We start from the raw sequence: 26,217 nt of genomic DNA, 5'->3' as shown, positions 1-26,217 counted from the left end.
ATTTGGCTATTGTAAATTTGTGGTGCTTGGGAGGCGCGACTGTGATGTCATTGATGATGTCGGCACATTCAGGTAGATGGCAGATTAAAGTCACAAACATGGAATTGTCATCCAAAATTCCTGGCAATACAAACATGTGTTCTGCTGATCCATACTAAAGGGCCAATTGTACCAGACGAAAAAGTGGTGGTCTGGGTTGAGAAGCAAACCCTCAAAGCAATGTACAGGCCATAGTTGGTGGTAGTAAAGGAGCCATGCAGGATGGCACTATGCAGGTGTCCTGAATCACTCCTGGCACAGTTGTAAGTCCTGTGATGGTGTCTTATGTCGTGCGAGATGGTCCTGTTGTCGAGCAGTGGTCACAACACGGTTGTCTTGGGGTCGGTCGTAACAAACACTAGCCAAACACCAGGTCCAAATCTTGCAGCAAGTGTAATAATAGGTCGGTTGATGGCAGCCATTGTTGTTAATGTCCAGAGGTATGACAGTGTGCAAGGAAGCATGTGTAATAGTACGCAGTTTAGATTTTAGCACTGGTTGTCGGTTAAGGTGCTGTTAACACCAGTATGCACATTACTTGACAGAATCCATGAAGCACAGTTACACGAAGCAGTTTGCATGATAAGTGCAGAGTAAGATGGCTACATTATTTTTGCTTAGTAACTCTGAATAGAATGGAAAGTTCTGTTGGTGCATTTGTCATGCTAGTTGTGATGGTAGATTTCCCTGATCGGTATAAGAAGACATATCATAAATGTAAGTGACATGATATAGAGTAACAGCTCCTCATTAGCAAGGAGCACCATACAATATAACCACATCACGTCAGGTTCTAAAATCTAAACTGAACTACCTTGCTCGCCTCACTCACAGATACTACACTCTGATGCGGAAACACTCTGGCCATCGACGTCATTAGCATTGATGACCCACAATTGTGTTCCAGCTTTCTGCAAATCTGCAAATACTATATATGTATATTTGCCTTTCTTCAGTGTACTTTCTGAGATAAGTCATAGGGCCAGCACAGCCTTGTGTGTTCCTACATTTCTGCACGACCCAAACTGATCTTCCCTGAGATTGGCTTCTGCTAGTCTTTTCCATTCCTCTGTAAATGGTTTATCTCAATATTTTACAAATGTGACATGTTAAACTGATGGTTCGGTAACATTCACGCTTTTCAGCACCTGTTTTGTTTGGAATTGTAATTATGACATTCTTCGTGAGTCTGTGGGTATTTCTCCTGTCTCACATATCTTACACACCAACAAGATGGAAGAGTTTTATCATGGCTCGCTCTCCTAAAGTTCTGAATAATTCTGATGGAATGTCATTTACTCCTGAGCCTTGTTTCCACTTAGGTCTTTGGTGCTCTGTCAAATTCTTCTCTTAGTATCTATCTTCCATCCCATCTTCACCTACTTCCTCTTCTCTTTGTTCTCAAGTTTGTTTCTCTTACAAAGACATTCTATATATTCCTTGCACCATTCAGCTTTACCTTATTGGTGTAGTACTGGCTTGCCACCTGAGCTCTTGGTATTCATAGAGCTGTTTCTCTTTTCTCCAAAGATACCTGTAATTTATGATTTGGTGGCATCCGTCTTTCCCCAAGTCTGACATGCTTCTTCAGCTTAGCATTTATCACACACATATGCCTGCTTTGACATTTTGCACATCCTGTCAGTCTCATTTTTTTTAGATGTCTGTGTTCCCATTAGCTGTCCATCATGTGCTGCATTTTTATGTTTTCTCCTTTTGTCAGTTAAATTCAGTATATCTATAACGTTGTTGTGTGCTGCACAAAGTCACCAGTGCCTGCTCCCATACACGCATTCCTATCCCATGCACCAGCTGCCTATCCCTCCCGCATTTGTATACTGCACACCACCTGCTTCCCTCCGAGCCATTAGTCATCCCCCCCCCCCAATCCTCCCTCCCTCTTCCTGCCTCCTTTCTCCCCTCACCCATTCCACCCGATACTATGACCCCTCGTCCCAGTCAACCTGCAGAGCTATGCTCCAGACATTCCAAGCATGCGCTGTGTGTATACTGAAAAAGTTAAAGATTTGTTTAATGTGCACATTAATATTACCCAAAATTTACATCCCTCAGTCAAAATAATGATAAAGTATAGAAGTGACTAATAACATATTCTGCTCTAGTTTTGAAAATTTGGAGGTTTCTGGTATTCTGCCCAATATTTGGCTACAATCTTTTAAAGACTTTGCACCGAATATAAAAATGCTTTCTGAACCCTAGGTGGTGATGCATAATTTGTTTGGAAGTTACTTCTACTTGTACTACTATGGTTATGAATTTCAGTCTATCCTAAATTCACTCATATTATTAGCCATAAATATAACTAGGCACTAACTATACGAGGTGTGTGAGAAATGTATTGAGACTGACAACCCTGCGAGTGATCTGGCAGTGCTGTGTTCTACTTGTGGAGGCTGGTGTGTTGATCCCTTCCAGATGCTCAGTCCAAATTCCAGCTCTGTACAGCCATCGTGTGATTTTTGAAATTGCCATCACTAAAGTTGTTTTTTGGTATCTATTACAAAAATGGAACAGTGGAATTTAGAGCAATGTTCTGCCATTCAGTTTTTTGCTAAACTTGGGGAATCTGAGCGTGTGATCTTTGGAAAGTTGAAACTAGTCTGTGGGGAATGTTCCTTATCAAGAGCACAAGTTTTTCACTGGCACAGTTCATTTTTGGAAGGATGAAAATACAATGAAGATGAACATCATTCAGGGAGACCTCCAGCTACAAAAACCAACAAATATGTTGAATGTGTGCATGCTCTTGTGAGATCAGACTGACATTTAACGATAAGGATGATGGGTGAGCCATTAAACACATCAAATATTGACCAAAGTTTTGCGCATGAGAAAGGTTTGTGACAAACTGGCGCCGAAAAACACACAACTGAGCAGAAGGAAATTGAGGAAATGTGTCCATTGATCTTCTTGAGAGGATTGCCAATGACCTGTGATCACAGGTGCCGAATCCTGGATTTTCCAGTATGATGCTGAGACAAAGTGGCAATGTGAGGAATGGAACAGTGAGACATCTCCTCGACCAAAAATAGCTCCAGTGAGCAAATCAAATATCACAATAATGCTGATTTTTTTTTACAGTAGGGGCATTGTTTGTGCATAAAGAATGTGTTCCTTCAGTACAAACTGTCAACAAAGTCTTTTACAAAGACAATATTATGAAAAGGAGAGATTGATACACACCATACAGTGAAGATGTCGAGTCGCAGACTGCTAAACAAGTAAGCTCTCGGGCCAAAAGGCGATCTCTGAATTTGACAACGCACGCGCGCACACACACACACACACACACACACACACACACACACACACACACACACACACAAATTATATAAAAACAAAGATGATGAGACTTACCGAACAAAAGTGCTGGCAGGTCGATAGACACACAAACAAGGTGTTTGTTTGTTTATCTATCGACCTGCCAGTGCTTTTGTTTGGTAAGTCTCATCATCTTTGTTTTTAGATATATTTTTCCCATGTGGAATGTTTAAAGAAGGAAACATTCCACGTGGGAAAAATATATCTAAAAACAAAGATGATGTGACTTACCGAACGAAAGCGCTGGCAGGTCGATAAACACACAAACAAACACAAACACACACACAAAATTCAAGCTTTCGCAACAAACTGTTGCCTCATCAGGAAAGAGGGAAGGAGAGGGAAAGACGAAAGGATGTGGGTTTTAAGGGAGAGTGTAAGGAGTCATTCCAATCCCGGGAGCGGAAAGACTTACCTTAGGGGGAAAAAAGGACGGGTATACACTCGCGCGCACACACACACACACACACATATCCATCCGCACATACACAGACACAAGCAGACATATTTGTTATATTTCAAGAGGGACTGTTCACCACTACAGGTACGAGGTACAGTTGACTAGGCTGTATGGAAGGATCTTCAAGGCATCTGAGGGGGGTGCGATGGGGAGGTTCCCTTGGAGAAACATTGCTGCTGGAGAGAAGGATGCAGATTGCCTGAGTTATGAAGCATCCGTTGAACTCAATTGTGTTGTATTCATCTGCATGTTGTGCCACTGGCTAATCAATTACATTTTTTGTTTCTCCTGGCGTGTGCACACGTGCCCCCCCCCCTCCCTCCCTCCCACACACACACACACACACACACACACACATGAATGATGTCAGAAGTTATTGAAAGTGAATTTCATAATTGATGGTGTGAGGCAGCATAAACTCTGCCCCTCTGTTTTTTGACAGGTGATAGAGCAGGATTCCATGCAGAATTAAAACAAAAGCAACCATCTCTATTTATAAGGTTACTTCCTAATTTAGTTTCAACAGTTTCCTTAATGACACTTTCCCAGTAGCTGGAAGTGCATGTCAGAATCTTGGTGTTATTATATTCCATAGGATGACAGTGCCGAGATAATGTTCTGCAATAGCAGATGTGATCGGCTGTTGTAAGTGTTTGCCACTTATGCTATGTACACCAGTCCTCCAGAGTCTTGATAGTGACCAATACATGACATCCCGCAACTGCAAGGAATGCGATAGGCATGTGCCTTTTGCAAACCAAGATCATCCTTTACAGAACCTAAAAGGATGCTGATCTTAGGTGGTGGTCGAAACACACACACACACACACACTTCACATCATAATTCCACAAAATATGATTAATCCTGTTTGAAATGCTCGCTGATTAAGGCAAAAAGACCGCAGTAAATGGCTGTTGCAAGTGTTTGCCACTTATGCTCTGTACACCAGTCCTCCAGAGTCCTGATAGTGACCAATACATGACATCCCGCAACTGCAAGGAATGTGATAGGCATGTGCCTTTTGCAAACCAAGATCATCCTTTACAGAACCTAAAAGGATGCTGATCTTAGGTGGTGGTCGAAACACACACACACACACACACACACACACACACACACACACACACACACACACACTCTTCACATCATAATTCCACAAAATATGATTAATCCTGTTTGAAATGCTTGCTGATTAAGGCAAAAAGACCGCAGCCCTTGGTGTCACCTCGGTATGATGATCACTCACTCTGTGTGCAGTTGGTCGATAATGCAACACACATCTGTCTTTCACTGTAGCCATTCTGACAAACTGTCTGGGTCTGAGATGACATGAGTCCCGTGAATCAAAGTACGAAGTACCCTTTTACTTTGAGCAGGTGATGACAACTGTCAGCCTGCAGATACAAGCCAATGTGAATAGGCTTCCTGTAAATGGCATGTCCCAACGTACCATCCACCTTCCTCTTGACCAACATATCATGGAAGGGAAGACAGTTATCATTTTATACTTCCATCATGAAACAAATATTTGCTTGGATTGAATTCAGGTTTTCTAAAAAGTCATTCAAATTCCCACTACCATGAGACCAAACAACAAAATTATTGTCTGCATATCTGAAAAAACCATGCAGTTTTCAAAGCCGCAGACTCGAGGCATGTTCCTCACAATTTTCCAAAACGAAATTGACAGTAATAGGAGACAACGGGCTTCCCACTGCAACTCCATCTGTCTGGTTGTAGTACTGGTCATTGAATAAAAAGTAAATGGAAGTCAACACATGTCAAAATAAGTTCATCAATTCAACACCAAACCTAACCTTAATTAACTGTAACAAATCAGACAGAGGAACACGACTGAATAAAAAGACCACATCAAGATTTAGTAGAGTCATTCAAAAACATTCCCTCTAATCGACATACAAAATCCACCAAGTCTGTGTTCACACCAACGTACTAAAGGTATCAACAGAATAGCAAGGTGTTTTGCTATGCAATGTGTCAGAGCATCAATGTTACTCACAATTGGACAAAAAGGGAACCCCTTTCTTGTCAACTTTGGGGTGGCCATATAACCTACAGGGAACAGCACAGTAAGAATTGAGACTGGATAGTCTTCGGTGATAAGGAACTTTTCTTCAGAAGGTTGTTAGTCTTTCTCTCAACACTTTTTGTGGGGTCAGCACTGATCTTGGGATACGCTGAATCAAACAGTAAACGTCAGAACTTTTTAATATAATCCTGCTTGTCAAAAATGTTAGTGTTGCCCTTGTCCGCAGGTAAAATAACAATGTGGACCAACTCTAAGTGAATGTAAAGCACCCTCTTGGGTGGATGTGCTCAGTCAACATGTGACATGCCTCTCTCCTAGCATCCTCTGCAACATCAAGAGGTAGTTGAAAAACAGCCTATTCAACATAACTGATATAATCAACGACTGACAAATGCCTGGAAGTCAATGCAAAATTTAAACCTTTCCCTAGCACAGATAAGGCTGCATCATCAAAGCTTTCTCCTTTATATTTGTCACAGATCATTGAGTTGCAAACTTTAAACCTATCTCGAGCACAGATAAGGCTGCATCATCAAAGCTTTCTCCTTGACATTTGTCACATCTCCTCAAGATATAGTATTAGGCTCCAAGCCACGGAAAATTTCAAACTTCACCAAGTGCCAGGCAGTTACAGAATGCAATTCCCAGTTGGACTGTGACCTTGAAGCACAAACCAGCCAATACCAAGAAAAAGCTGCAATTTTTTAAGCAGTCATTAAATGAAGCCAAAAAAAAATTCTTGTAAACAAAACCCAACTATCAATGAGTGTAATGGATCCTTACATGAACAAGAGCAAGACCAGTGTGTTGCTTGATGTGATTTGTGACAGGAGAGTTAATCTGATGCACAACGTTGGAATAATATTTTGATCACCTCAGAAAAAATGACAACATACATTGCAATTTTCCTCTGCTGTTGCAAAACGTATGCAACCTCCATAAGCAATAATACACTTCCTCCCTATAGAGGTAAACAGTCTGAGACTTTTCTCCTGACATATGCGATGTTTAGATAACTTACGGGAATTCAGCTGGGTGACACCATCTAGAACAACAGGTATTTTGACAGCAGCAACACACTGCCATTTTCAAGGCAAAACTGCAGCAAGCAAGTGCTGTGCAAACCAATTTAATAACTCAATTTTCAGAGAAATTCCATAAAGATAACACACATTAGCCAATTTAATACCTCGGTTTTCAGAGAAACTATTTGAAGATAAAACACACACACACACACACACACACACACACACACACACACTTCAAATCATATTTCCACAAAATACGACCAATCCTATTTAAAATGCTCCCTGCATAAGACAAAAATGCCGTAGACTTTGGTGCCACCTTGATATTATCATCACTCACCCAATGCACAGTTGGTTGATAGCGCAAAGCATGTCACTATTCTGACAAAAGGTGACTTTATTATGGGCTAATTCAGCTGACAAGCTCTCAGGGTGCTATTCTTGTCTAATATAACAACACTGAGATTCTGGTATGCACTTCCAGCTCTTGGGATAGTTTTATTAGGGAATCTGTTGAAATTAAATTAGAAAGTAATCATATAAATGGAGGCAGTGGTTTTTGTTTAAACTCTGCATGGAATCCTGCTCTCTCACTTCTCAAAAAAACAGAGGGAGCGAGTTTATGCTCTCTGACCCACTGATTATTAATTACACTAGTGATAACTTCTGACATTGGTCAACTGTTGTTTGTGATGGTGCTAGTGTTTACAGTGTGTGTGTGGGGGGGGGGGGGGGGGGGAGGTGCACGCACATGCGTGTGTGTGCTATCTTTACAGTGTTTCTCTGAAAACTGAGGTTTTAAATTGGCTTGCACAGTACTTACTTGCTGCAGTTTTGCCACGAAAATGGCAGGACGTGTTTGGTTGAAATATAAGACTGTTGTCGACGACATACCCAGCTGCATTCCCAGAAGTTATTGAACAAATATATTGTTGTCCACAGTTTGGTGGTGGTCTTTCATTCTAGTGTCACAATGACATAAAAATCTATGTAGTGATTGAAGCAGAGTTGGTGTATGACATAGCTGCTCTCTAGCTGGTCCTATCTCTAATGGGAATAGGGTATGCCTGTGACAGGACTGGAGTAGGTAATGCTGGGTAGGTGGATTGGTCAGGTCTTCATTTGGGTTTTCCACAAGGATATGGCTCCTGTGGCAAGAGTTTTGGAGTGGGAGAGGCTTAGGAATGGGCCTAAATGTTGTGTAGATTAGATGGATGATGGAGTACTACTCCAGGTGGAGTGGAAAGGATCTTGAGTAGGATGTCCCTCATTTCTGGGCATGATGATAGATAATCAAAGCCCCGGCAAAGAATATGGTTCAGTGATTCCAATCCAATGTGATATAAGGTGAGTAGGGAGGCATTCCTTTGTAGTTAGTTCGTCGGGGTGGTGGGAAGATTAGGGGTGTATGAGGATGTGGCATCTGTTTGCTGACTAGGTTTGGGGTATAGTGTTTGTCTGTGAAGGCCCTCGTGAGACATTCAGGATACTGGGCAAGGGAATTCTTGTCACTGCAGAAATGCCATCTGTGTGTGGCCTGGCTGTATGGGAGCAATTTCGATGGTGTGTGCATGGTGATGCATTGAAGTACAGGTATTGTTGGTAGCTAGACAGTTTAATATGGGCAGATCTGTGGATGAGGATTTTAGGGGGGTCAACGTCCAGGAAGGTGGCTCGTTTGGTGGGAGGAGGACCAGGTGAGGCAGATAGGAGAGAATGTGTTGAGTTTGTGGAGGAAAGAGGATAGGGTGTCTTGCCCCTGAGTCCAGATCATGAAGATATCATCAATGAACCTAAAACAGACAAGATGTTTGAGGTTTTCGGAGCGTAGGAAATTTTCTTCTAGTGGCTGCTAAAAAGGTTGGCATATAAGGGCCCCATGCATGTGCCAGTGGCTGTGCTAGGGATTTGTTTGTATACCTTCCCTCAAAAGAGAAGTAGTTGTGTGCAAGGACATAGTTGTTAAGATGTATGAGGATTGATGTAAAGGGTTTGGATTCTGAAGGACGATGAGAGAGATGTGTTTGATAATGGCAAGGCCATGGCCATGAGGGATGTTGATGTGTAGGGAGGTGGCTTCAAGTGGTGAGTCAGAATTCAGATGGTAAAGGGGCTGGTAGAAAGTTAGTGAGGAAACTGGTTGGCATCTTCGATGTGGAAGGCCAGATTTTGGGCAGTTGGTTGGAGGTGGAAATTCTTTCAGTAGGAGCGCAATAATTGATAAAATGGGGCAACCGTGATTGTTAGGTTTGTGGGTTTTGGGGAGATATAGAAGTTGGGTATATGGGATGTCATTGGGGTGAGGAGGAAAATGTACGTGGAAGAGTTTCTGGAATGGACCTAAGGACTTCAGTAGGGATCGGAAGTTATGTTGGATGTCTGAGTTGGGATCACTACCACAGAGCTTGTTGGGGGAGGAATCACAGTTGGCAGAAGCCTTCTGTTGGGTAATCACTACGATTCATCATGACAGTGGTGGAGTGTTAAATTAGAATTTGTTTCAAGGTTGTGTATGGCTCTCCTTTCTTGTGCTTAGAGGTTAGTGTTCTTTGAAATGGACCTGGGAAAGGATGGTGATTCCAAGTTAAAGGCAAGGGATTCCAGGAAGATGACCAGGATGTGGTTTGATTTTTTTTTTGGGGGGGGGGGGGGGAGAGATGATCAAGGTTGGATGGCTGTATGAACTGGGAGAAGCAAGGTTCAGTGTTGGGATTAAATTGGCATTGATAGGAGGGACTGGTGGTAAAGAAGTGTATCCACTTTAGGTATCAGGAGAAATAGGGTATGTCTTTTACAAGTCCATTGTGGTTAACCTTGTGCATTGGGATGAGGCTGAGGCCTTTGGATAAGACTGACACTTCTTTATGATTGTGGTTTTTGTTGGAAATGCAACAGTCCTGGACTCTCCATTGTAACTGCTTATTGTGCTCCTACTTAAAGAATTTCTGCTTTTGTTGACTAACACCTCCAGCCAACAGCCCGAAGCCTAGTCTATCACATCAAAGATACTAACTACATCTCTCGCCAACTTTCTACCATTCCCACCTCTTTAACACCTGGATCGCCACTACTCATTGTTGAAGCCACCTTCCTATACACCAAAATCACTCATGCCCATGCCCATGACCTTGCTGCTAATGAACACTACCTCTTCCTTCATCCTTCAGATCCCAAACTCACTAAGTCATTCCTCATGCATCTTATCAGCTATATCCTTACAAATGACTTCTTATGCTTTGAGAGGCAGGTATATAAACAAAGTTAGTTAAATGATCATTTGAATGGTACTTTTATCAAAATGTGAAATGAGTCAGTTTACAGGATATGTTTACATGATTAATTAACATTTATGAACACATTATCATTTTATTTTTACTCATGCAACTACACTTAAAAACAAGCTTTTGGCCCCAGGAGATATGATTTTAAATTAGATTCAAAATGTGCTTAGCTACCTGTTAGACATTTTATGTTATTGGGCAAATGATCAAAATATTTATTGCTGCGTATTGTACTCCTCTCTGAGCCACTGACAGCTTTACAGTGGGTAATAAAGGTCATTTTGCTCTCTAGTGTTGTTGGTATGTACATTACTGTTCTTCCCAAATTGTGCTGGATTATTTATGATAAATTTCATTAGTGAAAATACACTACTGGCCATTAAAATTGCTACACCAAGAAGAAATGCAGATGATAAACGGATTCATTGGACAAATATATTATACTAGAACCATTATGTGATTACATTTTCACGCAATTTGGGTGCATAGATCCTGAGAAATCAGTACCCAGAACAACCACCTCTGGTCGTAATAATGGCCTTGATACGCCTGGTCATTGAGTCAAACAGAGCTTGGATGGCGTGTACAGGCACAGCTGTCCATGCAGCTTCAACACAATACCACAGTTCATCAAGAGTAGTGACTGGTGTATTGTGACAAGCCAGTTGCTCAGCCACCATTGACCAGACGTTTTCAATTGGTGAGAGATCTGGAGAATGTGCTGGCCAGGACAGCAGTTGAACATTTTCTGTATCCAGAAAGGCCCATACAGGACCTGCAACATGTGGTCGTGCATTATCCTGCTGAAATGTAGGGTTTCGCAGGGATCGAATGAAGGATAGAGCCACGGGTCGTAACACATCTGAAATGTAACGTCCACTGTTCAAAGTGCCATGAATGCGAACAAGAGGTGACAGAGACGTGTAACCAATGACACCCCATACCATCACGCTGGGTGATACACCAGTATGGCGATGACGAATACAATCTTTCAATGTGCGTTCATCGCGATGTCGCCAAACACGGATGCGACCATCGTGATGCTGTAAACGGAACCTGGATTAAGCCGAAAAAATGACGTTTTGCCATTCGTGCACCCAGGTTCGTCGTTGAGTACACCATCGCAGGCGCTCCTGTCTGTGATGCAGCGTCAAGGGTAACTGCACCCATGGTATCAGAGCTGATAGTCCATGCTGCTGCAAACGCCATTGAACTGTTCGTGCAGATGGTTGTCTTGCAAACGTCCCCATCTGTTGACTCAGGGATCGAGACGTGGCTGCACAATCTGTCACAGCTATGCAGATAAGATGCCTGTAATCTCGACTGCTAGTGATAAGAGGCCGTTGGGATCCAGCACGGCATTCCATATTACCCTCCTGAACCCACCTATTCCATATTCTGCTAACACTCATTGCATCTCGACCAATGTGGGCATCAATGTCATGATACGATAAACCGCAATCACGATAGGCTACAATCCAACCTTTAACAAAGTCGGAAACGTGATGGTACGCATTTCTCCACCTTACACGAGGCATCACAACAACGTTTCACCAGGCAATGCTGGTCAACTGCTGTTTGTGTATGAGAAATCGGTTGGAAACCTTCCTCATGTCAGCACATTGTAGGTGTTGCCACCATTGCCAACCTTGTGTGAATGCTCTGAAAAGCTGATCATTTGCATATCACAGCATCTTCTACCTGTTGGTTAAATTTCGTGTCTGTAGCACGTCATCTTCGTGGTGTAGCAATTTTAATGGCCAGTAGTGTGTATATATTGAGAAAGTGGAGTTAAAATGCCTAGCTAATTGAAGTCATGCTTATGTGATGTCCATGGGTAAACACCAGATATTATTCTTACAGCACAGCCAGGGGCACCTGCGTGGTTCTGTCCTATGCCAACATTTTTAGGGACCATGTAGCGAAAACCTCCATAGCCTCCCAAAACTCCTACCCCTTTTCTGTTTATTATTATTATTATTATTATTATTATTATTATTATTATTCTACTCATCTAGTTCTGTATGACCAAATTAAGGAGCAAATCTCCATGGTCATGGAACGTCAGTACGTGAAATTACAATGTAAAAGTAATAACAGATAAAATAAAATGTTCATGAACCCAAAAAAGACACAGTATAAGTTATAAGTTCATGTAAACGCAATTAACAATATAATGTAGGAATCAGCTTAATTCTTCAAGGAACTCCTCAACAAAGGAGGGGTGACCCATGAGGAAACTCTTCAGTTATGATAGATTACTACTAAGATTTTTGTATTCTTGTGGTATCTTATTGAAAAATGGATGCAGCAGTGTACTGCACACATTTCTGCATAAGAGTCAAGGAAGTGCAATCCAAATGCAGACTGGATTTCTGCCTATATTAACTGTGTGAGAGCAGTTAATTCTTGGGAATAAGTTGATAATGTTAACAAGAAACAACAGTAAAGAATATGTATATATCAAGAGGCCATTGTCAGAATACCCAGATTAGCACAAACGCACACCACTTATTGCCCAAACTGACCACTTCTGAGTCAAAAATATCCTTTAAGAATGGGAAGAGTTACCCCAAAATATAATACCATATGGAATAAACGAATGAAAATAAGCAAAGAAGACTACTTTTCATGTCGAAGCATCACTTACTTCAGACACCATTTGAATAGTAAGAATGGAAGCATTAAGTTTTCGAACTAGATCTTGAACATGGGCTGTGATTTAGTGTTAATTTATCTTCTAAAAGCCATGAACTATTTGAAACACTGCCATAGTTGCACACAATATCCTTTATTACCAAACTAGTGTCATCAGCAAACATAGACATTTTAGAATCACCTGTAGTGCTAGAGGGCATATCATTTATATAAATGAGGAACAGGAGTGGCCCCATCACTGATCCCTGGGGCACCCCCCATTTGCTTGTGTCCCACTCAGACCCCACATCGTAGCCATTCTCAACACTGTGGATAATGACCTTTTGCTGTCTGTTGTTAAAGTAAGAGTTGAACCAATTGTGAGCTATTCCCCGTATTCCATAATGGTCTAACTTCCGGAGCAGTATTTTCTGATCAACTCAATCAAATGCTTTAGTTAAGTAAAAAAAGATGCCTAGCATTCTGAATATTGTGTTTAATCCATCCAGTACCCGACAGAGAAGAGAGAATACAGTGTTTTAGTTGTTAAACCACATCAAAAACTGATCAATTATCCTTACATACATAGCCTTTTCCATAACTTTAGCAAACACTGATGGCATGGAAATAGGTCTAAAATTGTCTACATTACCCCTTTCTCCCTTTATAAATGAGCTTTACTACTGAATACTTTAATCATTCAGGAAGCTGACCATTCTTAAAGGAATAATTACAAATATGACTAAGTACAGGGCTAACATGTGCAGCACAGTACTTTGATATTCTACTAGGTACTCCATCATATCCATGAGAGTCCTTAGTTTTCAGTGCTTTAACTGTTGTCTCAATCTCCCTCCTTGTCAGTATCACAGAGGAGTATTTCAGTCTTGGAAAGGCATTTTCCAAGAGAGATATATGATTCCCGTAGAAACTAAGTTTCTATTTTATTCACCAGCAATGTTCAGAAGCTGATTGTTAAATACTGTGTATATATCTGACTTATCAGTAACAGAAATATTTTTACTGCGAACTGACTTTCTATCATCGAACTTGTGCTGCTAACCAGACACTTACTTCACAACTGACCACATGGTTTTAATTTTATCCTGTGAATTAGCTGTTCTGATTGTGTGCCACATACTCTTTGCCTTCCTAATAACATTTTTAAGCACCTCACAGTACTATTCGTAATGGCCTACTGTAGCTTGATTGTGACCACTTCTAACATTTTGATATAATTCCCACTTTGTTCTACCTGATTCCCTTATCCCACTAGTCAGCCACCCAGGTTGCCTTTTACTTCTAGTATGCCCTGTTTAAAACATTCTAATGGAAAGCAACTTTCAAAGAGCATGAGAAATGTGTTAAGGAAAGTATTATATTTGTCATCTGCCACTCTTGTTCCATAACGAGGTTTAAAAAACTCTCTATTGCTGTTGGATTAGCTTTTCTACATAGTTTGTAATTATATATAATGTTTGTTTAAGTACAAAAACCTTTTATTCTTAAAATTTGTCCATCATTGCCTGAAAGGCCGTTAACCCTTTCACTAACAGAATGCCCATCTAGTAACGAAGAATGAATAAAAATATTGGTTATAACTGTGCTACTGTTCCCCTGCATGCTTTTGGAAAAAGCACAGTTTGCATCAAATCATATGAATTTTGGAAATCTTCCAACATCTTTTTTCTTCCACAATCACATACAAAATTAATATTGAAGTCACCACATATAACAAATTTATGGTACTTCCTATAAAGTGAAACTACGAACCCTCTCTAGCTTGAGCAGAAATGCTCTGAAGACAGAGTTAGGGGACCTATAAACAACAACAATTAGAAGTTTAGTTTCACTAAATTCAACTACACCTGCGCAACATTCAAATACCTTACATTGCAGTGCTGAGGTATGCCTCCGGACTCAAATGGTTCATTGCTGATATGTCTATTGTGTTGGTATTGGAGGTGGCCAATAAACACAATCCACCATCTACAAAAAGGTAACACATTAATAGGTTTACTTACACTTTGCATGCTTATTGAGTTATGTATACTTTTGAGTGTTGTAGGCTGTTCTGGGGTGCTGAGTTATATACAGTGATGAAATGTTCTTGGTATCTTGAATGTTAATACTCTTATATAACAAGTGGACCACCTTGTCGCTGAACATGCTGCCAAACATTGTACCCTTCATTTCAGTGACTGCCTCACAACCTGTGCCATATGGATCCTTCCCACCAACACCAGCTTTTGTGAATTGTGCAGGTGGGAACTTTCCCTGCAATACAGCCTACATTCCCGTAATCCTCCTGGCCTCAACCTTCGTTAGTCACTGTCCTCACCCATCCAGCCCCTTTCCTGTTCCCATTCCAGCGCTACACAGCCATCATTCCACCACCACACGCAATCTTTTTATTTCTCTCTTTTTCCGTTAATTCCCCCCCCCCCCCCCTCCCCTCCACACCTCTCCCCTGCCCTTTGTCTGATCTGTAAGCAGCACTTCATTGTCCACCACACCCACCATATTGTTCCTCCCCCTCCCTGCTGCAGCCTCCTCCTTACCCCCACCCAGCTGTCACTCCCATCATCATGCACCTGTGCTGGTGATCGCAGTATGGTTTCAGTTGCCTGAGGCTGCAGTTTGTTTTGTGTGTATGTGTGTGTGTGTGTGTGTGTGTGTGTGTGTGTGTGTGTGTGTGTCCAGTGCTGACGAAGGCCTTAATGGCCGAAAGCTCTAATTGTGTGAGTCTTTTTGTTGCACCTATCTGTGACTCAGCATCTCCACTATATGGTGAGCAGCAACTTTCGTTCTCATAATATTGCTACATTCCATCCTGAATTTTCCATTGTTTAGCACCTACATAAGTCATTGATTCATTAGTAGTGTTTAGCAATGTTGTGTTGTGTTGATGTATTGTCGTCACTGCAGTCTTCCATGCTAATGTTGATAAGTCTTTAGATGCACTGAATCTGAGGATGAACTCAGCATCTTCCAGTGGTATGTATGCCTGGCAACAACCAACTGAGAACAACGAACAACAGAAGAATGACACTTGGCCAGTGGCATGCCTGCGGGAGGTTTAGAAGTGCCATCTCTTACATAGCTTTGTGAAGCATGCTCCATGCAGTTGATGATGCTGTAGATGCCACATCTTCATGATCCATACTCGAGAGGCGAGACACTCTATCTTCATTCCTCCAAAACCTTAACACCTTCTCTCCCATGCTCTTTGAGTGGTCCTCCTCACCCAATGTGCCACCTTCCTGGACATTGACTGCCTCCCAGAGGGCTCTGCCCATACTTCTGCCCATATTAAATCCACTAACAACCAACAGTACATGCATTTTGACAACTATCATTCCCATACATCCTGGCCACCCATGTACAGTGCATCTGCAGTGATGAGAATTTCCTTTCCCTGTACACTGGAGGTCCCACAAAGCCTTCACAGGCAGACACTACCCCCCCCCCCCCCCCTCCAACCCCACCCTGAAACCTAATCCACCAACAGATTTCCTGTGTCATATCCTCACACACTCCTAATCCTCCCACCACCCCCAATAATCAGCTACAAAGGATTGCCGTCATCATCATCCAGTATCACACTGGACTAGAACAACGGAACTGTATCCTTCGCCAGGGATTTGATGATTATCATCATTTCCAGAAATGAGGGACACCCCACCCAAGATCCTTCCCTCCCCTCCTAAAGTAGTATTCCTTTGCCCACCTAACCTATACATCATTCTGGTAAATCCCTATGCCTCTCCCACTCCCAACTCCTTGCTATAGGAGTCTATATCCTTGTGGAAGACACTGGTGCAAGATGTGTCCAATTCATCCACACAGCACTTTATGGGGCCATGGCCAGCAATGAGGTGTCAACCAGAATGAATGCTCACTGTCAAACTGTGGCCAAGCTTAGGATTAACCTTCTGCGCCATAACATGCGGCTGTGTGCAACATGCTCAAGTTCAGTGGCTGCTTCGTAACCCAGGGCATTGTGGTTCTCGCTTCTAGCACTGGTTTTTATGAACTACACAGATGGAAGTTATCCTCACAACACATCTTTCACTCCCTTAACCCTCCTGGCTTCAAGATCCACTAACCCACTGCTCCACATCCTCTGTCCAACTGTTTCCTCTTCTCCTGTCCTGTTGTTGTTGTTGTTGTTGTTGTTGTTGTTGCGGTGTTCAGTCCTGAGACTTAGATTAGATTAGATTTACTTTCATTCCAATTGATCCGTAGTGAGGAGGTCCTCCAGGATGTGCAACATGTCAGGAAAACAACAATACATGACAAATATTTACAACTAAAACAAATAAGCTAATGTACCATTCCACAGGTCCCAAGTTGAATGATCGTCATTTTTTAATGAACACTAAGTCATTTTACAAATACTAATGCACTGAATTTAAAATAAAAAAGGTTTTTATTTATTTATAAGGTAATAAATATGTAATACAACTACTGTAATACTTATTTACAATGAACACATTACTGCACTGAAACGGTGCAGAAGTTAGATTATACTTAAACACACACACACACAAATTTTCAATGAACACATTACTGCACTGAAATTGTGCAGAAGTTATATTGTACTTATATACAAATCAGTTGGTTTTACTAAGAAATTCATCAATGGAGTAGAAGGAGTTGGCCACCAATAAATCCTTTAGGCTTCTCTTAAACTGAATTTCATTGGTTGTTAAGCTTTTTATGGCTGCTGGCAAGTTATTGAAAATGTGTGTTCCTGAATAATGCACACCTTTTTGTACAAGACTAAGTGACTTTAAATCCTTGTGAAGATTATTCTTATTTCTAGTATTGATTCCATGAATTGAGCTGTTAGTTTGAAAAAGTGATACATTTTTAATGACAAATTTCATTAAAGAATAAATATATTGGGAAGCAGTAGTTAGTATCCCTAGTTCCCTAAACAGGCTTCTGCGGGATGTTCTTGAGTTCACACCACATTAAACTCTTACTGCACGTTTTTGTGCCCAGAAAACTTTAGCTTGGCTTGATGAATTACCCCAAAAAATAATCCCATATGACATTATGGAATGAAAGTAAGCATAGTATGCCAGCTTTTTCATTTTTATATCCCCTATGTCTGACAAAATTCGCATTGCAAACAGAGATTTGTTAAGACGCTTCAGCAGTTCTGTTGTGTGCTTTTCCCAGTTGAATTTATCATCAAGCTGTAATCCCAAGAATTTAACACTGTCCACTTCTTCTATCTTCTTGTCATCGTATGTTAGACATTACTCTTGGGACACCCCTTACAAGTTCTGAACTGCATGTAGTGTGTTTTTTCAAAGTTTAGTAACAAGGAATTGGCTAGGAACCAGTGATTAATGTACACAAATATTTTATTGGCTGATCTTTCTAAGACTACACTTGATTTGCTATTTATTGCAATGTTTGTATCATCGGCAAACAAAACAAACTTGGCATCTGGTAATGTTACTGATGAAAGGTCATTGATATCCACAAGAAAAAGTAAGGGCCCCAAAATGGAACCTTGTGGGGACCCCACATGTAATTAGTTCTCAGTTGGATGATGCCTGATAGCTTGATACATGTCTCTTTCCTAATAACACGCTTTGTTTCCTGCCAGATATATAAGATTTGAACCATTTTGCAGCATTTCCTGTTACACTATAATATTCTAGTTTACTTAAAAGGATATTGTGATTTACACAGTCAAATGCCTTTGACAGAACACAAAATATACCAGTTGCCTGCAATTTTTTATCTAATGAATTAACCACATTTTCACTGTAAGTGTAGATAGCTTTCTCAATATCAGAACCTTTTAGAAATCCAAACTGTGACTTTGATAGTATGTTATTTGAGATAAGATGGTTATAAAGACGACTGTACATTACTTTTTCGAAAAGTTTTGAGAATGCTGGCAACAGTGATATTGGACGGAAATTTGAAGCTATTTCTTTATCTCCCTCCTTAAACAGTGGCTTAACTTATTTCAGCCATTCAGGTTTGATGCAGCTCTCCATGGTACTCTATCCTGTGCAGCTACTTCACCTCCCAGTACTTACTACAACCTACATCCTTCTGAATCTGCTTAGTGTATTCATCTCTTGGTCTCCCTCTACGATTTTTACCCTCCACACTGCCCTCCAATGTTAAATATGTGATCCCCTGATGCCTCAGAACATGTCCTACCAACTGGTTCCTTCTTTGTGTCAAGTTGTGCCACAAACTCCTCCCCAATTCTATTCAATACCTCCTCATTAGTTATGTAATCTACCCATCTAATCTTCAGCATTCTTCTGTAGCACTACATTTCGAAAGCTTCTATTCTCTTCTTGTCCAAACTATTTATCGTCCGTGTTTCACTTCCATACATGGCTACACTCCATACAAATACTTTCAGAAATGACTTCCTGACACTTAAATCTATACTCGATGTTAACAAATTTCTCTTCTTTAGAAACGCTTTCCTTGCCATTGCCAGTCTACATTTTATATCCTCCCTACTTCGACCATCATGAGTTATTTCGTTCCCCAAATAGCAAAACTCCTTTACTACTTTAAGTGTCTCATTTCCTAATCTAATTCCCTCAGCATCACCCGATTTAATTCGACTACATTCCATTATCCTCGTTTTGCTTTTGTTGATGTTCATCTTATATCCTCCTTTCAAGACACGGTCCATTCCGTTCAACTGCTCTTCCAGGTCCTTTGCTGTCTCTGACAGAATTACAATGTTATCGGCGAACCTAAAAGTGTTTTTTCTTCTCCATGGATTTTAATACCTACTCCAAATTTTTCTTTTGTTTCCTTTACTGCTTGCTCAATATACAGATTGAATAACATCAGGGAGAGGCTACAACCCTGTCTCACTCCCTTCCCAACCACTGCTTCCCTTTCATGCCCCTCCACTCTTATAACTGCTATCTGGTTTCTGTACAAATTGTAAATAGCCTTTCGCTTCCTTTATATTACCCCTGCGACCCTTAGAATTTAAAAGAGAGTATTCCAGTCAACTTTGTCAAAAGCTTTCTCTAAGTCTACAAATGCTAGAAACATAGGTTTGCCTTTCCTTAATCTATTTTCTAAGATAAGTCGTAAGGTCAGTATTGCCTCACGTGTTCCAACATTTTTACGGAATCCATACTGATCTTCCCCGAGGTCGCTTCTACCAGTTTTTCCATTCGTCTGTAAAGAATTCGCGTTAGTATTTTGCAGCTGTGACTTATTAAACTGATAGTTCGGTAATTTTCACATCTGTCAACACCTGCTTTCTTTGGGATTGGAATTATTATATTCTTCTTGAAGTCTGAGGGTATTTCGCCTGTCTCATACATCTTGCTCACCAGATGGTTGAGTTTTGTCAGGACTGGCTCTCCCAAGACCATCAGTAGTTCTAATGGAATGTTGTCTACTCCCAGGGCCCTGTTTCGACTCAGGTCTTTCAGTGGTCTGTCAAACTCTTCACGGAGTATCGTATCTCCCATTTCATCTTCATCTACATCCTGTTCCACTTCTATAATATTGTCCTCAAGTACATCGCCCTTGTATAGACCCTCTATATACTCCTTCCACCTTTCTACTTTCCCTTCTTTGCTTAGAACTGGCTTTCCATCTGAGCTCTTGATATTCATACAAGTGGCTCTCTTTTCTCCAAAGGTCTCTTTAGTTTTCCTGTAGGCAGTATCTATCTTGCCCCTAGTGAGATAAGCCTCTGCATCCTTACATTTGTCCTCTAGCCATCCCTGCTTAGCCATTTTGCACTTCCTGTCGATCTCATTTTTGAGACGTTTGTATTCCTTTTTGCCTGTTTCATTTACTGCATTTTTATATTTTCTCCTTTCATCAATTAAATTCAATATTTCTTTTGTTACCCAAGGATTTCTACTAGCCCTTGTCTTTTTACCTACTTGATCCTCTGCTGCCTTCACTACTTCATCCCTCAGAGCTACCCATTCTTCTTCTACTGTATTTCTTTCCCCCATTCCTGTCAATTGTTCCCTTATGCTGTCCTTGAAACTCTGTACAACATCTGGTTTAATCAGTTTATCCAGGTCCCATCTCCTTGAATTCCCACCTTTTTGCATTTTCTTCAGTTTTAATCTACAGTTCATAACCAATAGATTCTGGTCAGAGTCCACATCTGCCCCTGGAAATGTCTTAAAATTTAAAACCTGGTTCCTAAATCTCTGTCTTACCATTGTATAATCTATCTGATACCTTTTAGTATCTCCAGGCTTCTTCCATGTATACAACCTTCTTTTATGAGTCTTGAACCAAGTGTTAGCTATGATTAAGTTGTGCTCTGTGCAAAATTCTACCAGGCGGCTTCCTCTTTCATTTCTTACCCGCAATCCATATTCACCTACTGTGTTTCCTTCTCTCCCTTTTCCTACACTCGAATTCCAGTCACCAATGACTATTAAATTTTCGTCTCCCTTCACTACCTGAATAATTTCTTTTATCTCATCATACATTTCTTCAATTTCTTCGTCATCTGCAGAGCTAGTTGGCATATAAACTTGTACTACTGTAGTAGGCATGGGCTTCGTGTCTATCTTAGCCACAATAATGCATTCACTATGCTGTTTGTAGTAGCTTACCCGCGTTCCTATTTTCCTATTCATTATTAAACCTACTCCTGCATTACCTCTATTTGATTTTATATTTATAACCCTGTATTCACCTGACCAAAAGTCTTGTTACTCCTGCCACCGAACTTCACTAATTCCCACTGTATCTAACTTTAACCTATCCATTTCCCTTTTTAAATTTTCTAACCTGTCCTGTTACCCCCTCTCATTCTATGCTTCCACGTATGCTTCCTTCGTGTGCCAGACCGCACTGGCTCCAGTGCCGGTATATCATATGTCTAGCCTGTGCGTGTTCCATCCTGCTACCCCTCCCTCCCGCATTCCTAGCCAGCAAATCTGCTGGCTTCATCCAACCTGCTAACTACACATCGCCAACCTCTCCTCCTGCCACTCGCCTCTCTTCCCTCACCCCACCCCACCCGACACAGTCCCCACCCCACCCAGTCCACCTGTTGAAATGCAGCTCTGGCATTGTGTGTCCAACTGGCTCATTATAGGGTCATATCTGTGTGTGTGTGTGTGTGTGTGTGTCTGGAAGGGGAATGGGGTGGGGGGGGGGGGGGGAGAGACTAGCAAGTTTTCTTTCTCCTTTGTGTGTGCGTGTCAACAAGTCAATACCTCTGCTATTCAGTGAGCAGTCTCCTTTACTCCTAAATTATTTACATTGTGGTAGAAATTTCCATACTGTATTTACATAAAGATTTGGTGCTCTCTGCAACAGACTTAAGATTAGTAGCACAATTTGTAATCAGCAGCTGAATTGATGTGATTTTGTATTTATTACCAAGTCATGATGTACAACAAGGCTTATTCTTCACCTGTAGCATTGTTGACAGGACTGAACTTTTGGTAATCAGCTGTGTGGAAGGCCCTAAACAGATGTTGGCGGTTCATTGACCATGTAACCTGCAGATTCCTTGACTTGCACCGTAAGGTGGAGAGATGTTGGAGTCCACTTAATAGTTCAGCGGTCCATTATACACAGGAGGTGGCTACACAGGCAGCAGGATCTGTGTGGAGTGAACTGGGTATTTTTTTTAGGTTGGAGGGTCTCGGATAAGTATAATCGAGCTTCAGTCTCAAGGTGCAGGTCAAATGTGGGACGAGGGTAGATCTAGGAACCATCGGTATTATAGTCGTAAACTGTCCTAGCTATGTTGGAAAAGAACCAAAGCTGCAGGTGACAATAGAAAGTGTTGAAGCTGAAATTGGCTAAAGGTGGAGATAAGTTCAGCCGAATGTTTTGTCAAGGAACTGAGGATATTCAGAAAGGATTTATTAAATTCATTTGGTTGTGGTGTGTTTATTGCTGCCAGAAGTAGTTTATCTTGTAGTGAAACTGAAGTGGAAAGCTCAAACAAAACTCTCATTTTGAAGAGGTACCCTACTCGTACAATTATAGTTGCTGATAGACATAAAGCTTCATCTGACATTGTACTAAATGCTTTCTCCGAAAATTATTTTGAACATTTAGTTCAGGAGGTCACTTGAAGTGTAAATGGTTATGATAACATACTTGGATCTCTTAGCAACAAAATATTCATGAACAAACAGGGAACACCATGTCGGATACAGGATTAGTGGCTGCTAGGTCATTGTAGCCCGACTGAATACTGTAACATTTAAATCTGCCAGAAATGATCACAAAATACATGTTTTTAAAAATCAGATAAACTTTGCTTCATGCTTTCTGAAGAGATGGCCTCCATTCCTTCCAAACTAACTATATGAATGTAGATTAGGTGTGGCTTAAATTTGAAGAAATGGCATTGATAGCAATTGGTGATATGTTACAGAACTCAGAATTCAGCCACGGCTTCACATGAGATGCTTCTATTATTTTCCACAGTAAAACTCTGCCTTGAAATCTGGCAGAAAATCCAAAGAGGTTCAGGTCATATGTAAAGTAAGCCAGTGACAAGACACAATCAATACCATCACTGCGTGATAGGGTGCTAATTTTACCAGAGACAGTACCACTAAATTGAGTTACGAAACACAGTTTTCCAAAGTTTCTTCCCCAAGGAAGATGAATTAAATAATCCAGTATTCAAATCAAGAAGAACTGTCACCTTGAGTAAGTCCGAAGTAGATAATCTCAGTGTAGGGAAGCAACTTAAATCACTTAATAAAGGCAACACTCCTGCTTCATTCTTAATACTAATTAGCTTGCTTTTGGAGTGTGTTGATACAATAGCTCCAGACTTAGACATTATGTACAACCGCTCACCTAACAGAAGATCCATACTGAAGGACTGGAAAGTTGCACAGTTCACACCAATACAAAAGAAAAGAAATAGAAGTAATCCACTGGATCAGAGAACCATATCATCGATGTTGATGTGCAATACGGTTTTGGGATATATATCATGTTTGAACATTATAAATTATCTTTATTTTCCTTCAATATATGTTACAGTTATGACAATAGTCATTTCTTTGTGGTGAATAATATTGGACAGTCATATCCACTTTCAAACCATGGTCCACAAAAGATTTTGTTGTGTTAGCAAAGGCAAAATTCGTATGTACCTCCATGATTGTACACACAAGCTGAATATTACTTAAAGCATTGCAAAAATTTTACACCTGTGAAATACGTGTTTTACTACCTTAGACATAAGCGTAATCAGACAGGTCCCACCAGTGTACATGTGAGTAACCAGATATGCATTACTCCTCATCATTAACCTTTACATAAATACAACATAATAAACATGTGAGCATACAATGTGAATTCTTTCCAATCAAATGCAGCAAACTGAAGCACTGCAATATCTTAGTCGTCTCATAATCTTTGTGTAAGTCACATACAGTGATGTGCAACAGCCTCATATGCAATTGAAACATCACATGCGCTTTGGACAATGGTGACAAACTACTCTTTACAGCATGAACCTTAATTAGAATTGTTGCAGTTAATTATTATTTTCATTTCTTTCACAAAAACAATTGTGACATGTCACACATTGTAATAAGACTAAAGCAGGGTCACAATTCGGCATGCCTGAAACTAAATACCTGCCAGTCATTATTGACTTAACAAATTGTAATTAAAGAAAGGTTTTTATCTTTTTAAATTTTATTAAAATAATCATCAAGCACAAATTATTAAAATTGACACACTTATTTTGTCCATGGCACATTATTTCCTCATATTAACTGCTTTGAAAACCACTGGTTCCTGTTTATACGTGTACCATGTTGCTATAATAATGTTGTGATGCCGTGTAGTTTTGCCCGCATCAAGAAATTATTTACAATAACATTACAAGCTGCAATTGGTAATGTTAGGCATTCTATTATATGCCATGTTCTCGACACGTATTGTGTGTCCTGCGAGCTCAATTCATGTATTGTATAGATACCACTGACAGTTAGAAAATGTCATGGCTACATCACATTTCATATGTGTACTGATCAGATACGTTCAAGTGGTCCATACCTTGTTACAGATCTGGTCAGCATACATGAAAAGTGTTGTAGGCAGGACATTTCTAAACATCAGTGGTTTTAGTAATTACGCAGTAAATGTGTGGAAATTACCTATTCTGATTATGAATATATTTTAAAAGTTTTAATATTTCATTATGTGAACTGAATATAGCACACAATATGGTTTAAAGGTAATAATTTAATGTACAAATACTGTGTGGACTACAAGTCACGATAAAGAAAGCGGTAGTAATCTAATGTATAAATAAGGAAGGGACTACTGGTCAGCCAACTGGTTATCGCACATATGAAATGTGCCATAACTAAGATATTGGAAATGTCAGGTAATTGGGTAACTATACAGTAAGTGAATTGACCTTGTAGGACACACAATGTGTGTTGAGAACAGAGCACATAATAGAATGCCTTTCATTGCTAATTGCAATGTTATTGTAAATATTTTCTTGACGTATGCAAAATTACCCAGCATCGTAGCTTAATTATAGCCATGTGATGTACAGGGGATAGGCAAAATAATGTGAACTCTTGTACTTACTTGGAAAATTCGTTTGTTAATAAGAGATTGTACCCCCATTTTCCTTGTAATATGGCTGGTTTGTTAAAAAGAGATTGGGCCCCCATTTTCCTTGTGATATGGCTGCAATTCTTCTTGGAATACTCGCATATAATGATTGTATAGTCTCCAGTGGAATGTCATGCCACTTTTCGATCAGAACCTCTTCTAACCCCTGTAGTGATGAGGGAGGCAGAAATTTGCTCTGGAGTCTGCAGTCCAATACCGCCCACAAGGGTTCGATAATCTTCAAGTCCGGGGACTGTGCTGGCCAGGAAAGACGCTGTAGTTCAGTTGCATGCTCCTCATACCACGATTGCACTGTCCTGGCTGTGCGAATGGGTGCATTATCGTCCTGAAAAAATGGCATCATTGTTGGGGAACAACATCTGAATCATGATGGGATCAACCTTACACCTAAAATGTTCACATGATTGTTGACTGTAACGCAGGTGTTTAAGAGTAATGATTGGACCAGCAGAATATCATGATATGGTGCCCACTCCATCCCACTTCCACCTCCGTTGGAATCAAGCAATCAGGATTGTAGGCTTCTTTTGGCAGTCTCCAGACGTAAGCCCAGCTTGATGTTGGAAAACATTGACTCGTTGGACCATATGACGTGTTTCCAGCCTGCCAGGATTTATGCTCCTGAAACCATGTTTTACACTGCTTTGTGGTGGTTGATTTGTGCCCACTATTACGTTTACACAATGATGTCTTTCCATGTTTTGTGTAAGCTGTCATGACTGTTGAAATAGTTGCTCTTGAAA

General features: G+C 40.6%; 1 protein-coding gene across 4 annotated transcripts in view; it reads left to right on the top strand.

Annotated features, from left to right (window-relative positions):
• Positions 1-26,217, top strand: part of LOC126198661 (A-kinase anchor protein 17A-like) — a 133,588-nt gene that overhangs the window by 17,073 nt on the left and 90,298 nt on the right. Inside the window, exon 1 of one of the 4 annotated variants that reach the window (XM_049935140.1) lies at positions 14,627-14,837. The exons of the other annotated variants lie outside the window; for them this stretch is intronic. Within the exon in view, the coding sequence (XP_049791097.1) occupies positions 14,747-14,837 (91 nt within the window). The 5' untranslated portion in view covers positions 14,627-14,746. Of the gene's footprint in view, positions 1-14,626; positions 14,838-26,217 lie in introns of those variants that run through there. 4 annotated transcript variants of the gene reach the window in all.

This window comes from Schistocerca nitens, chromosome 8 (assembly GCF_023898315.1).
Source record: "Schistocerca nitens isolate TAMUIC-IGC-003100 chromosome 8, iqSchNite1.1, whole genome shotgun sequence".
Taxonomy (NCBI): domain Eukaryota; kingdom Metazoa; phylum Arthropoda; class Insecta; order Orthoptera; family Acrididae; genus Schistocerca; species Schistocerca nitens.
Note: the sequence above shows the minus strand (reverse complement) of the source record. Positions and strands in the feature narration are given on the sequence as shown.